At 39.4% G+C, this 14,303-nt stretch overlaps 1 protein-coding gene across 18 annotated transcripts in view; it reads left to right on the top strand.

The window, feature by feature from the left end:
* The window catches only part of NFIA (nuclear factor I A), a 465,041-nt gene that overhangs the window by 400,625 nt on the left and 50,113 nt on the right, over positions 1-14,303 (top strand). For 12 of the 18 annotated variants that reach the window (XM_043520338.1, XM_043520341.1, XM_043520340.1 and 9 more), the window contains one exon: positions 2,709-2,837. The exons of the other annotated variants lie outside the window; for them this stretch is intronic. In XM_043520338.1, the coding sequence (XP_043376273.1) occupies positions 2,709-2,837 (129 nt within the window). The remainder of the gene's footprint in view (positions 1-2,708; positions 2,838-14,303) is intronic. 18 annotated transcript variants of the gene reach the window in all.

Below are 14,303 nucleotides of genomic sequence, written 5' to 3'. Positions count from 1 at the left end.
TCATTCTAAATCCTCAGCATTAGGTGTTTATAACTCAGTCGTGAATTTGCTTTGGGTTGGTGCATATGTTCGCAGCCCAGAAGAGATTTTTGTTTTAAACAAAAGTTGGCTTAAATCAATTAAGCGGTTTCACAGCACTAGAGCAGAAGAAAGTTTATGGGCTGTCTAAAATGTTTTAGTGTCTTCCTCATAACCACATTGCTAGACGATATGGCGAAAAGTGGAAGATACAAGGAACACTGCTCCTATCTGTACATGGGTTTATGGTCCAGTAGAACAGCTCTGAGTACAGTCCCACTGATCATGTTCTTGCCACAACCCTAACACACTCATTCCCTCCTCTGAATTCCAGTGCAGAGATCTGCCACTGAGGCCCTCTGCAGTTCCTGGCCCTCACTACACAGAGGAAACCTAGCATTTCCACTGTATCTGGGGCCTTTTTCGCCCATGCAGGCAGACACAGGATGTGCTCTTAATGTGGACATAAACATTTAATAATTAAACTTACCTTACCTTGAAATTTTCATTTCTGAGCATGAATAGGGCTTGTTTCCCCTATGTTTTTGAATTAAACAGCAATATTTTACTGTGGATTAAGGATGAATTTCAGCCCTTTCTCTGTACCTCCCGTGAGGTAATGCCGCCTGCTCCCCTGGTGCACCCAGCCAGCTCCGTGGACAAGTGCAGAGGAGATGTCATGGTCCTCTCCCCTTTAGGGTATCCCAGATTGGATTTCATAGTTTCCCCAAGGGAGCAGTTCCTGTGCTCCCATTAGGATAAGTACTGTGATTGCCCCTAGTCACTTTGGAGAGAATGGCTCATTACATGCCCTTCTCCCCTCTTGCACATCTGTGCAAACTCAAGGATAGTCTGGCCCACAGTATACTGAGTGTGCACACATGTTTATACTACATGTGATGCACATGGATGGACACACACAGAGACACAGCAAAAATACTTGAAATTGTCACTTGGACTATGAAATAGCCATTGCTTTTATTGAGGAATAGAGTCTTTGCTTACTGTGGAGGGAAACATTTACAAATAAAGTTATAAGTGATTGAAACATCACTTCTGAACATGCCCAGATGGCACCTGCCAAAATTTTTAGCATACCCTAATTAAGCGCCATCCTTTTTGTGACATCACAATGTATATTAATTCTCCTTGCCATTTGATCAGTGAATTAGCAGGCTACTTTGGGACAGATTGCATCTGAAAGATTGTTAATACTTCATTCAAACACATCACAATTCCACCCACCTTCACATGCCTTTCCCCCATCAAAAAGACTTTATCATAATTAGAGAAAGTCATGAGAAAATAGTTGATCCTATTTTTGTTGCCCTGTGCCACAGTCCATCTATTCTGAACTTGTATTTTAAAATAAAATTAAGTTGTTAACTTTTTCCTGTTGTGAAGAAACAGCCACCACCAGGGAAACACTTGATAGAAAACAGTCTCTGAACAAACGCTAGTTGCTTCAAAATGGGACTTCACCTACTCCAGTCCTTCAGTGTACAATGCACAAGCACACTGCCTTGTGTTGTAAATTAATGTCTTGGGGACTATAAAGCTACCATTATTAAGAATAATCATTTTTCTTTTGTGGTATTTCAACTGTAGCCCAAAGAACTTGACATTAATTTTTCTGCATATCTGTCAATAGATAGATATACAGAAAATGTACTATAAATACAGTGTGGACAATCTGAATGTGTATGTGTCTATGTCTGTAGTAATATAGATATTGACCCATACCCACACATACTATATACATATATAGACACACATGTATTATACTGCAGATCCAGCTATCCTAGTATAGACAGCATACTAACCACCCCAGATTTTAGTGAGTCCATTGGAAAACGTGCATTCTACTAACATTTTTGATATTGCATCAGAGCTGAATGACCCACAGAGTTGATATGATATCAACAAAAATAGCTCACATGGAGGAATAAATCCAATGATCATATTAACACTGTACCAAGTCTGAAGGTCAGCATAATGTCAGTAGAAATGTTTTCACCCCACTGGCAGTTCTGTTTTCTATGTGAAGCCTCTGCTATATTTTCATGGGTATAGAAACTGCTCTGAAACTATATAATTGTGACTTTAATATATACACACACACATTTAAAAAAAATAAAAATAAAGCAAAGATAACCAAACAAATAAATGCTTTTAAAATAACCAAGTCTGAACTAAGCTGAGGAAGGATAAGGAAATTCAGAGTTTGGAGTGAGATTCCTTCTTTCTTTCCTTGTGTATTGATCTTGCGGCACACTTAAAATATCCATGTGCAATAATTTAATAAAATAGTGTGAGTTAGCTAGCAGAGTTAATTATTTAAAAACAGGTTAAAATCCAAGTGCTGTAACGGTTGCAGGTTTCTAAAAATAAAGCATAGTTAGGATTTAATAATAAATAATAATTAATAATAACAAAAAAGCTGCATCTTCTCTGTACTTCAGATTTAAAAGAAAAATATGGCTGCATTTTAGTACTTATTACTCAGAGCAAACCAGAGCCACTCCTGCCCCAAAAAGATCATAAATAAAAGTGAGCTTTCAGCTTGTTGTATTCAATTTTATTTGTCCTTTAAGTTTATTTAGATGCTTCTGCACTCACTTTCACAATGCATAGGCTGTCGTTCCATTACCTAGCATTATTAAATTGCACTTATCAATCATTCTTGCCAGGAATGCCATCGCCAACCACATTAAAGAAGTCAGAGAAGTCTGGTTTCAGCAGTCCCTCGCCTTCGCAGACCTCCTCCCTTGGAACGGCATTCACACAGCATCATCGACCTGTCATTACAGGACCCAGAGGTGAGGCCTTACCCAAGAGCCCCGAATCAGCTTAAACTTTAGCCTCCACACCCTGAATCAGCATTATTTTCTACTGAAAGTTACCATCAGCCTGTGACACACACAATAAGAGGTTTTGCTATTTCAAAGCCGATAGCCTGAAGGTTTCAGTTATTAAGAACTGTGTTTGGTTACTGGGGTCTATTTGTTAAAGTTTCTGGTGACTATTCAACATTTTCCAAAGTTTTTTGTGGGGAGAAGTCATTATTTTTCATCAGAAAAATTACAGAACGTGTTACTTGCTGTGTGTTTTTATTGTCCATGTCAATATATACGATAAGTTCATTTATCTGCTAAAAATGGGGACTCCTCATTCAACATCTAAACTGTGCTGATCTCCTTTCAACATCCTCCATTTTCATTGCATGTCTTTTTGTATTCAAGCTGTTGGCATTAGTGTGCTCAAGAACTGCCCTCATTAGTGGACTCCTTTGAAGTTGTAGATTGGTTCCTAAAATACTTTGGCTGGTTTTCTTCACAATATTTTCTGACTGGCTTTTCAAATAAAACAGATGTCCTCTGGGTCTCCATGTACTTATACATTTGTTAGAAAGACATATCCACATTAAACCTAGAAAAAATAAATATGATACACAGTTCACATTAGAAAAAGAGCACATTCGTGCACAGTGCTGACCACAAATGAATGAATTGTTTAGCAAATTTTCTGTGTGAAAATATAAAAATGTGAGTGAAATAATTGTAACAATTCTTTCTGCCATGGGTTTTGCTTTATTCAGAATAATTATTGTTCAATTGGTGAGGTGTGGAAGATTACTAACAACTCATACCTGGATAAAAGAAAGTCCACATTTTGTATTTTCCTTTTTATAAGGTGTCTCTATCATCATCACTTACATCAGTGTAACCAGGAATAATTCTATTGTCTATATACTGTAAGGGGATGGTGCATAAGTCCATGGAATTTCACCAGTGTAAAATTGGTATGAGTTTAAACTCAGGCTTAATGGTTCTGTGTAGTTTTAGAAATTTAAAACACACTGGATCTATCAGTGGAGTCAAGCTGTTGGCTGTTAATCATATAAGAATTTTTTTTTTCCTGTGAGAACTAAGCTACCAGGCAAACATGTAAGATCTTTAAAAAACTTTGATAATTGGTGATAATAAGAAGGCACGAATGAAATGAAAGTTACATTAACAACAGTGTGCTGCACATCAGCTGACTCTAAATTCCTACCTTGTAATACTCTTAAACTTTCTGCCCTTTAGTTCTGTACTATTGTCTAGTTGGTTAACAAATCCTATTCAGTATTTAGTTAGATTTTACCTTACACCCATTTTATTTAATTTAAGATATACCAGACCAATATGCACCCATTTGTGCCCTTACTTAGACTCTGTGTATTTTGCATTTTTATGTGGTTTAAGCAAAAATGTGTCACTATACAATTCTTGTTCAAATGTATCTACAGTATCTATGGAGAAATTTGGTGTGCAGTTGAGTAAATCTGCCAGGTGTGTGAGGAGACTGTTCACAAGGGTACACAGAATTTGAAAGTTCAAATTATAATGATTCTCTTTCACAATTTTATTTTTAAAAGCTGGAAGAAAATGTGTGCACTAACTCTGTAGAAGAGTATCATAGTTCCTAGTGTTTTAAACAAAAATCTGCTTTTTTCAGCATAAATCAGTGAGGTCTTTTTCCACTTGAGGCTCACTCACTAACATATTTTTGTGGATTTTCAAGGAAATTCCACTCTCTGTTAATATCTGAGGTCCTTTTAAGAGTATCACCTGGACGGGTTTTGTTCCAAACTGGAATCTTTATTGGATAGATGGCTCCTTTCCAGGACTCTATTTCCACTGATCACTGGCTGTCTTTATTACTCTTCTCCAATGATTATTCTGTTCTGAGGTGGATTACTATATTACCATCTGCAAATCCAGACTGTGACCTTTGTTCAATCCCGCAAAGTGTACATTAGAATCAGCAGCGGAGGAGGAAGGAGAGAAGCTTTTCAAGCATAAGAAGATGACACTTAGGGAGCAATAACCTCATTATATGAATTGATATATTCGCCAAACAATTATTATATATTATTAGTTATTGGAGGTTGCACAACTTAGTGGCAAAATGCCAAGTAAAATGTAGTGTACACTGTCTATTCACCTCGTATGGTGAGAAATCTCCATGAGTTCTCTTATATCATGTATTGGTGGCCAGCGCTCAGACATGTACAATATTTTGGATCTTCTTTGGGGTGAATACAGTGTACTAAGCAGTCTCCATGCTGCCGAGAAAAACCAGCGAGAAAGAAGTTGTATATAAGTAGGTCACAATCAGAATAAACCCCTGAGTCAGCCAAACAATTACAAAAGGCTCTATTTTCCTTTTGAGGGGGAGTGTGTGTGCACCGCAAACATTTCACATTAATACTAATACAAACTGTTTGCACACAATGTGCAAAATAGAGCAAAGAAATGTTTGTAGAATGTTTAAGGGATATGCCATTGGCAGTCCATTACTTTTAAGTTCACACACTTGCAGCTTTCACAGCCTTCCAAACATTCCTTGGACCCCTGTTCTAGTGCACCTAGTTTGGAAATGACTAAGGATGCACTGAGCCTTTCCTAGCAGTCTGCAGAATGAAACATTGTGAGAACAAAGCCGTTGTGGGGGTCAGGGTTAGGAAGCTGGTCCAAAAGTGGAAGTATCTGTTATGAAGTGTTCCACTGAATGAAACAGTTAGAAAACCCCATAGAATGGACTGAAGCAAGCAACTGTGCTGTGCTATGGAGGGCCATGTGTGGCAGCTTCTCCTCTGTGCTGGTGCTGTTGCCAGCTCTTACCTCACCTATGCAGTGGCCAGCTGACAGAATCTGGTGCTGGCCAGAGAATCAGATGTGCAGTGAATCCTGGTCCAAGGATCTTAGTTCTTTTGTGACTTTTCCTTCTGTTCCCTACAGCCAACAGATGGTAGCAAGTTCCAGGTTTCTTTAGTGGTAAGCTACCAAACTGATTCATGGATCCTCACTTAATGAGGACAGTTTTTCTGGGCTTGACTCCATGTACCTTGATCCTCTCTGAAGCAAGATACATAGATCTCAAACTAAGGTATTATATCTAGCAGTTGGTGGCATTACCTATAGTCTTAGTTTTAAGTTTTGACAGGACTATCAGCTTTAAAATAAATTGAAAATTCTTAAAAATTCAAGCAGCAAGATTTTTATTTCTTAAGTAATATACTCACATTACATGAGGGTAACATTTTCGGTGGTCAATGTGTTCCAATAAAGTTATTATGCATTGCAAAGCCAACCTGTTTCCTAGCCATCAGGCTTCTTGCAATCTTTACCAGACAGCAAAATACTGAAATAATTGGCAATAATTACATAGTAGCAATGTACTGATGCCCCAGAAGCTCCTTACACGTTAGTGACTTTACCACCTGGAGCTGGCTACAAAGTTAAACTGACCATGATCATGAAATCCTAGAGAGGTTCATACAACAGCCCATCTTGACATGTACATCACTTCTCACACTATGACTGTGTAGATCTTGCAGAAAGAAAACACAGAAAGAGTACTAAGAATGGTATATTAGGGAGAGAAATGAAGGAGGCACATAAACGCAAAGAACAGGGGATGTGACAGAAAGTAAGGAACCCAAAGCAATGGATACATGGGCAGAGGAGAGGAATGCAGGGAAAAAAGCACCGGGGAGTGCCTAATGTTGTCTTAATGTGGTTTTCCCACATAGTACAGTATTTCCACTGAGACTTGGGTGGTCACCAAAGTGTGGCATTGTGTTTCAAAACTGTGCCTGTGGGTTGCCCGTTAAACTAACATGCAGCAAATTTGTACTGACTGACTTTAATGGGCTATACAGTGACGTATACCATTGTGGAATAATATATTCCAGAAAGGAATAACTCCAGTTGCCCCTAGATGTTTCCTTAGAGTGCTGGTTATTGTATGCTATATCACAGAATCATAGAATCATAGAAGATTAGGGTTAGAAGAGGTCACCTATTCCAACCCCCTGCTCAAAGCAGGACCAACACCAAATAAATCATCCCAGCCAGGGCTTTGTCAAGCTGGGCCTTAAAAACCTCTAAAGATGACGATTCCACCACCTCCCTAAGTATCCCATTCCAATGCTTCACCACCCTCCTAGTGAAATAGTGTTTCCTAATATCCAACCTAGACCTCCCCCACTGCAACTTGAGACCATTGCTCCTTGTTCTGTCATCTTCCACCACTGAGAACAGCTGAGCTCCATCCTCTTTGGAACTCTCCTTCAGGTAGTTGAAGGCTGCTATCAAATCCCGCCTCATTCTTCTCTTGTGCAGACTAAACAAGTCAAGTTCCCTCAGCCTCTCCTCATAAGTCATGTACCCCAGCCCCCTGATCATTTTTGTTGCCCTCTGCTGGACTCTCTCCAATTTGTCCACATCCATTCTGTAGTGGGGGGCCCAAAACTGGATGCAATACTCCAGATGTGGCCTCACCAGCACCTAATAGAGGGGAATAATCACTTCCCTCGATCTGCTGGCAATGCTCCTACTAATGCAGCCTAATATGCCGTTAGCTTTCTTGGCAACAAGGGCACACTGATGACTCATATATCACGCAACCCTTTCCTAGAACCCTGGGTGAAACTACAAACATACCAAAGCTGGACACTTCAGTAGTTGATCAGTAAGACATTAAAGACAAGCCAAACAACTGTGCCATAATGTGAAAAAATCATACACATTTTGCAGAGTCTGAACGCCCAGCACAGATTAGCCAACACAGTGACATGTAACCAACATACTAACTTGGCGAGGCAATTTAAAAATAATAATGGGGTTATTCCTGTGTGTAGCCATCCGTATGTGTTAAGTGTTTGAGTTTGGCCCTACTTCAGATAATATGGAAGGTAGAGAAAAAGCAGTTTCCTAACAGAGAACTTCAAAGGCAGGGTTTAGTAATGATTACATTCACCACCCAAATACTGCTTTCTCTAACATCCCAGCTGAAACTGGAGAGGCTTGCTAATGGTTAAAACTCCAACTAAACAAAAGTCAGGAACCGTGTAATTAAAACTCTACCTTTATTGTATTGTAAAGCGTTACCCTGTGACATAGGAAATATTTAAAGGAACAGGCTGTTTAGCTAATTTGTGTGTGAGTGAACTGCTTAGAGGACTACTATCCTAAATTAACTGTAAGACCACCCACTGAGATTGCCTCCTAAAGGGCCATGATTGCTCAGCTTCGTTTTGTGTAACCGTTCAATAATTACCAGATAAATGCATAACTAAAAGCTCTATTACACTAATAATTTGTACTGAGATAGATGTGTGGGACACCATGCTGGGTTAATTTGTCATCCCTGCAGCAAACTTCTAAAGAGAGCTCTTTTGCAGAGGAATTGTGTTAATACATTGTTCCAGTGAGGACATGTTAGAGCAACAAGATGACTTGGTTGCTTAATCTCTTAAAGAGGCAAAATGCCTTGGGGGAAGTTCCAGAGAGAATAATGGGGGGTGATTAACAAAATGGACTTATATTTAAACTCATCCTGACAAAGAGAGCTGATCTAACTGAGCCAAAGTATTTAAAAAACGGGAGAGGGTGTAAAAATACTTATAAAATGTCATGCAAATCTAAAAATTAATATAAAAATATAGCGCTGAAGGACCTAAGTGTTTTACCTGCTCTATCACTGATTATATATTCGGTTTCATTGCTTTCTTTGATGTATCCATGAAGTTACACTCTGCTTTTAACAGTGTATTGAACTGTAATATTTTTATCTCTGCTTTATGCTAAATTCTGTAACCTCAGACACACACAAAAAGCACATTATTACTTTAAATATGGAACCTATGTTTAAGCATCAGAGTTTAGGATTTTCAACCTCCCCTATTGACAGAACCATAAATCATGTTAAAGTTAAGTGAATTACTTAACGTGGAACTATAGCTTTAACAATGTTTATGTAGTATCAGCTTACCATCTACAGAATGAAAGAGGAGGGGGAAACACTGATATTAGAAATGGGAATGTGGAGTCCTATTAACTTAACAGCAATATATCACTCCAGAGTCACAGATTACATTACCATGGCCTTTTTAGTATCAAAGCAGAATTATATCATCACACACGTAAAGGTTGTAGGGTTTTTCTGAAAAGAGCATTTACATTTCTTTTGTAAACTTAGCAACTGCATTTCTTTATGAAATAACCACTACACCTTTCCCCAGTGGTAGTTTTTCCTTTTGTATATGAAAACACGTCTTGATTATCAAAAAAAGTGCAAAAGTTGCCAGTGCTTGATTTTGAAGTAGGAAACCCCACTAGTTGACTACATGGTAGTTTTTGGCCATTGAAAAGACCTTTGGTTAAGGCCTACAGTTTGTTTTGTTTAGGAGATAGAGGCATTCTTCAGTTTTTATACCTTTTTAACTATTCTTTCAGTATTTCTTATCTAGCATATGTAGAAGAATGTCACTATGTTTTCAAGAGCGTAATTCTTGGCCCCAATTCTGGACTTCAGTCTAGCCCTACTTTCTGGCTTTGCTAGGAATCAATTTGACACGAGACTTTAAATATAGCAGCTCAGAATAGCCAAAGCCCAGGATATTTCAGCCCCACCCATAGACAGTCCCCAGGCACACACCTTATGCTGTGGCCCTCAGGGGGCATTGGTACAAGGCCCTTCTGCCTGTACTATGCCACTGGGAAATCTTAATTACACCATGAATATTTCCCAGTGGAAGTTGCACATGGTTTCCAACACTTTATTATGCAGGACCAGCATAAAGGGACCAGGACCCAATCCGGAACTGAGGACATTATGGGTCTGGTTTTCAAAAGTGCTGAATGCCCAAAGCTCCATGTGACTTCAGTAATAGAAATGGAAGCATTCAACATCTCTGAACATAAGCCGTTATGTGTCCAGTCTTGCTCTTACTGATGTCCATGGGAGCAGGATCAGACCCTCCATCCATCATGCTTGGGTGTTTGTATATCATTTGTATCAGTATTTGTATTTATCATCAGTCCCTGTTTCAAAGATCTTGCAGCCTAAGTATGTTGGGTGAACTCTATTTTGTTGTATTTTGAAGGTACAATTAAAAATTACCTACTTGATGCAAGGGTAAAATATCAGTGACACACAAATCCCAGCCATTCTTATGAGTATCAGCTAAGTATCTGCTCCTGTTCTGACTGAAGGCAAAACTCTCAATGGTTTCACCGAGAACAAGATTGGGCTTGCAGTGTCTGTTGTAAGGACTACCTGATTTTACTCATCCTCAGGCCAGATTGACAACCCACTTAAGCTCTATTTTGCAGAATGATGCAGGACTTCAGCAATATGTTGGTCTTGTGCTGGAGGACAGATCCCAGCAATGTACTAGTTCAGTGAATAGCCTGTATGCACAGACCTGTAGTTTCTGTGGTCAGCATCTCTGTATTAAAGGTGAGGGGAACCCCAGACCACATTGAAAAAGTCAGCAGCCTGTGTTTGGCCACCCAAGACCATTTCCAAAAGGTAGTAAGAAACATTGAGATCTTCAAAGGATGTTAGGCATGCAGTGTTAGGCATTGAAATTCAGTGGGACTTCATGAATTCTCTTAGGTGCCTTTAAAAATTCCAGCCCAAGTTTCTCAATTTATTTTCTTGTTTTGGGTAAGTGCTTTCACCACAAAAATCTCTGCTTTCTAAAGTTATTGTTTTAATCTTCTCTTCTTTACCTCTTGTATTGTATTATCCACAGAAGTGCAAGTTCTTTTCAACAAATCTGGATCATTGCCAGCTTTCCTTATTAAAAAGTCACTCTTCATATTTCCGATAAACACAGCTGTTTCATGGTGTTTGAAAGCATTTCACATCAGCCAGCATGGTGGCTTAGCCAATTAGTACTCTAATATGGTCAATTTTGAGACTAAGTACCTTAGGGGTACAAAGGGTGGGATACATCTTGCATAATTTGAATTGGCACTTGCACCACTTTAATGCCGTGAGAAGGCTCACATCATGCAGGGAGTTAAGGCATCTTAAAAGCCTGAAAGGAAATGTCTCCGAGAACAAACCACAATATAACTTTTCTAGATAAATGACTTTTTTAAAATACTTTCTTAATTGTCATAAAGTCAAAAACAAGCTGATACAAAATACTGCTTGTTTCATTATGATTATATTGTTACTATTTCTAGGAAGAATGATCAATGTTTAATGAGTTAGTAGTAAACTTAATTATCACTTTATACAATAGCTATTTCAGCATTGTACCCCAGTGAAACCAATACTCCATCTGTCTAGTCGGATGGTCTAGGGCTGTGTGCTTTGTACTGCCATCTGTAAGAACTGGGTTTGAGTACGCAGTCTGTTGCTTCCTTGGACTGGGAGCTGGGGAGAGGGGTAAAAATCATTTGCTGGGTAGGAGATGAGGAATGTTGCATGTCAAATAGTGACCCTGTTGGAGACTTAAGGAGCAGCATTATGAAGAGGGAAATTTCATCCATTCATCTTGGCTGGAAGGATGCTTGGTGAGAAGTCAGGGTGAACGGGAGGGGAAAATATAAGTGGATCAGTATGTCTGTGTCCCATACGCTAGGAACCATTCATTCCTTGATGGGAGAGGTGGGAGGATTCGATGTCATTGCTGACGGTCAGATTATGAAGTCCTTTTGCACTCTGGCAAGCAATTACCAGAGCAGTTCCATTAACTACATTAGGACTACTGCAGTAAGTGCCCACCAGCGTGAGAAAGGACCCCAGTCTGGCTGGGCGTTCAGACTCTGCAAAATGTGTATGATTTTTTCACATCATGGCACAGTTGTTTGGCTTGTCTTTAATGTCTTACAGATCAACTATTGAAGTGTCCAGCTTTGGTATGTTTGTAGTTTCACCCAGGGTTCTAGGAAAGGGTTGGGTGATATAAATAAAACTATATCCTGCTTCAAATTAACTGATTCTTTATTATCTAATAATATAACTGAATACAATTCACAACTTAATCTTTTATTCATGTGGCCGACACACGTGAAATGCTAATCTAATCAATGAGTCTGACTTGTTTTATTTGTAATTTAGTTTGTTATTGGCTACTACAAATCAAGAAGGGAGAAAGTCAGACAAGACTGGCCTTCATAATCCGACATTGGAATTCAGCGTTCTGAAAAAAATCCTCTAACTTTTATGCTGCATAGCACTAAAAACCCATAAAACACTGAAAAAGCGAGCACAGCATGCAACAGCTGTAGCACATAATTACTTGGCCCAGCCGTAGTAGTTTTAAAATACTGGTGTATCTGTTGCAGGCCACCATACATTATCATCTCATTTTCTTCAATAAAAAGACTGGGATGATTCAGGTGAGCTTCAATGGAATTAGAGTCATGTGTGCTTTGAAATATTCACGCTTGCCTGAGATAGGAGGGTTATTCCCCCCACAGACAGGCAAAAGATTTATTAACGCTGAAGATTCCTACCTCTGCATTCCTACTGCAGGTAGAAATGAAGCCCCGACTTTCAAACCTGCATTCTTTTTTATTTTTTGTATCACTGAATAGGTAAAGTCCATAATAAAATATGCATTTCTCAGGTTTAAAGGAGAGCCTTGAATAAACAGTTTGGGACTTCTGAATAATAAATACATAAAATAAAAGTACTTCTGTGTTGTCTTCCATCTAAGGATTTTGGATCACAAACAACCACTGATTAAACTTCACTGTACCCTCTGTGAAGTAAGTAAGTAGTAGTAGCCCCTTTTACAGATGGGGAAACTGAGGCAGAGAGAATTTAAGGCCTTTTTCAGAAGTGTCCATTAATTACAAATGACTAACTTCAGACACTTCAGGCCTGGTTTTTTACCATCTTAATGGACACTTTTGAAAATCTTAGCTGAAATGGCTTGCCCAAGGTCATACACTGAGTATTTTTCAGAGGCGGGACTGGAAACCTGGTCTCCCGATTCCCAGTCCTGTACTCTAGCTATTAGATAATGCTGAGTATATCTAGTGGAATCTGTCAACTGATACAATACACTGAGTTTGGTGGAGAGTTTTCATACATCTTTGACCTGTTAAAAGTCTTACTTGGGAATACAATTTCCTGAGACTTTGTATGCAGCCTCTTACTTCATGAACAGTTTATTAGCTGGTTTCTTGTTGCTGTGTGGACAAATGAGTGTCATTTTCTTTTAATAGTGCATACTACTAATATACATACATATAATAGACATATTAGTTAAGACGTTCAGTTTTTGCAACTGGGTTATTACTGCTTAACAGCTGAGATGGTAAATTTTTGCAAAATCTAGACTAAGCTGTGATGTTTCATGTGTCTGGGGGAAGGAGTGTGGATATAATACTGGCTAAGAGCATGCTACACCTGAGGGGAGATTAGTTTTTACTATTCTCACAGCTCTCCTGACAGCTTTTCTTGGGATCCTCCCACAGAACTGGGAATCAGTCTAAAGAGTCGATGCCAAAAGTAACAAGTAAAATGAAAAGAATCTAAGTGTCTGTCCAACCTGGGTAAATCTGCAATGGCTCAATGAAAAGGGAAGAGGCAATTAAGTAACATCAAGATTGCAGAGTTGAATACATATCACTGTCTAAAATTTTGTTTAATGAAAAATGCAGGCTGGGGAGGGAGAATTTGAGTTAAATGAACTTATGAAGAGTCAGCTGGAATAGTGAGGATAACTAGAAATGAGAAAAGTATGGACTTTTCTAAAACATCTTAACAGAGCAAAGGAGGGGAAAAATCAGCTTGATTTTTAACAATCCATGTCTGTTTTACTACATGTCCTCTGATTGATTAAAACTGCATGAGGATTTACACATTCAGGCACACAGATTTCCATAATAATGGCTTCCTTACTGAGGTAGGTCTCTTGGTATATCCATTATAGACCCTGTTTTTTGCCCCCATGAATTAGCCTGAGTATAGGAACAACCATAGAGGATCAGAGCAGTGGCCCTGTAAGGGATCGGGGCGTAGGCGGTCTTGCCTAGAGGTCCCAGCTGGGCTGACGTCTGGCCCCCAGGGACAGGAGTCGCCAGACTGGAGTAAGGAGGCATCGCAAGGCCAGGTTCTGCAAGCAAGAGTCGGGTCAGAGTCAGGCTGGGGTCGGAGACCAGAGATAGTACCAGGTTAGAATTGAGAGACAGGAGGCAGGGTCAAAATCAGCAGTAGACCAAGGTCTATGTGGTGACCCAGACAACTTCCTGGGGTTAAATAGGGGCACTTGGCCAATTAGAGAGCGGGTACTGTCATTCTGGGTCTTGTGGGTAGTACTTCCTGCAGCACCTACTCTCCACAATGCTCCCTGGCCATGCATCTGCATGACCACCTAGTAGCACAGTGGGAATATCAACCCCCTCAGGCTCTGAAGACCTGGGTTCTAGTTCCTGGGTCCTTTCTGGTCCAGTAGTTCTCAAACTTTAACAGATCTAAAACAG

Source organism: Dermochelys coriacea, chromosome 8 (assembly GCF_009764565.3).
Source record: "Dermochelys coriacea isolate rDerCor1 chromosome 8, rDerCor1.pri.v4, whole genome shotgun sequence".
In the NCBI taxonomy this organism is placed as follows: domain Eukaryota; kingdom Metazoa; phylum Chordata; order Testudines; family Dermochelyidae; genus Dermochelys; species Dermochelys coriacea.
The sequence above is the reverse complement of the archived record's forward strand: the minus strand, read 5'-3'. Positions and strand labels throughout refer to the sequence as shown.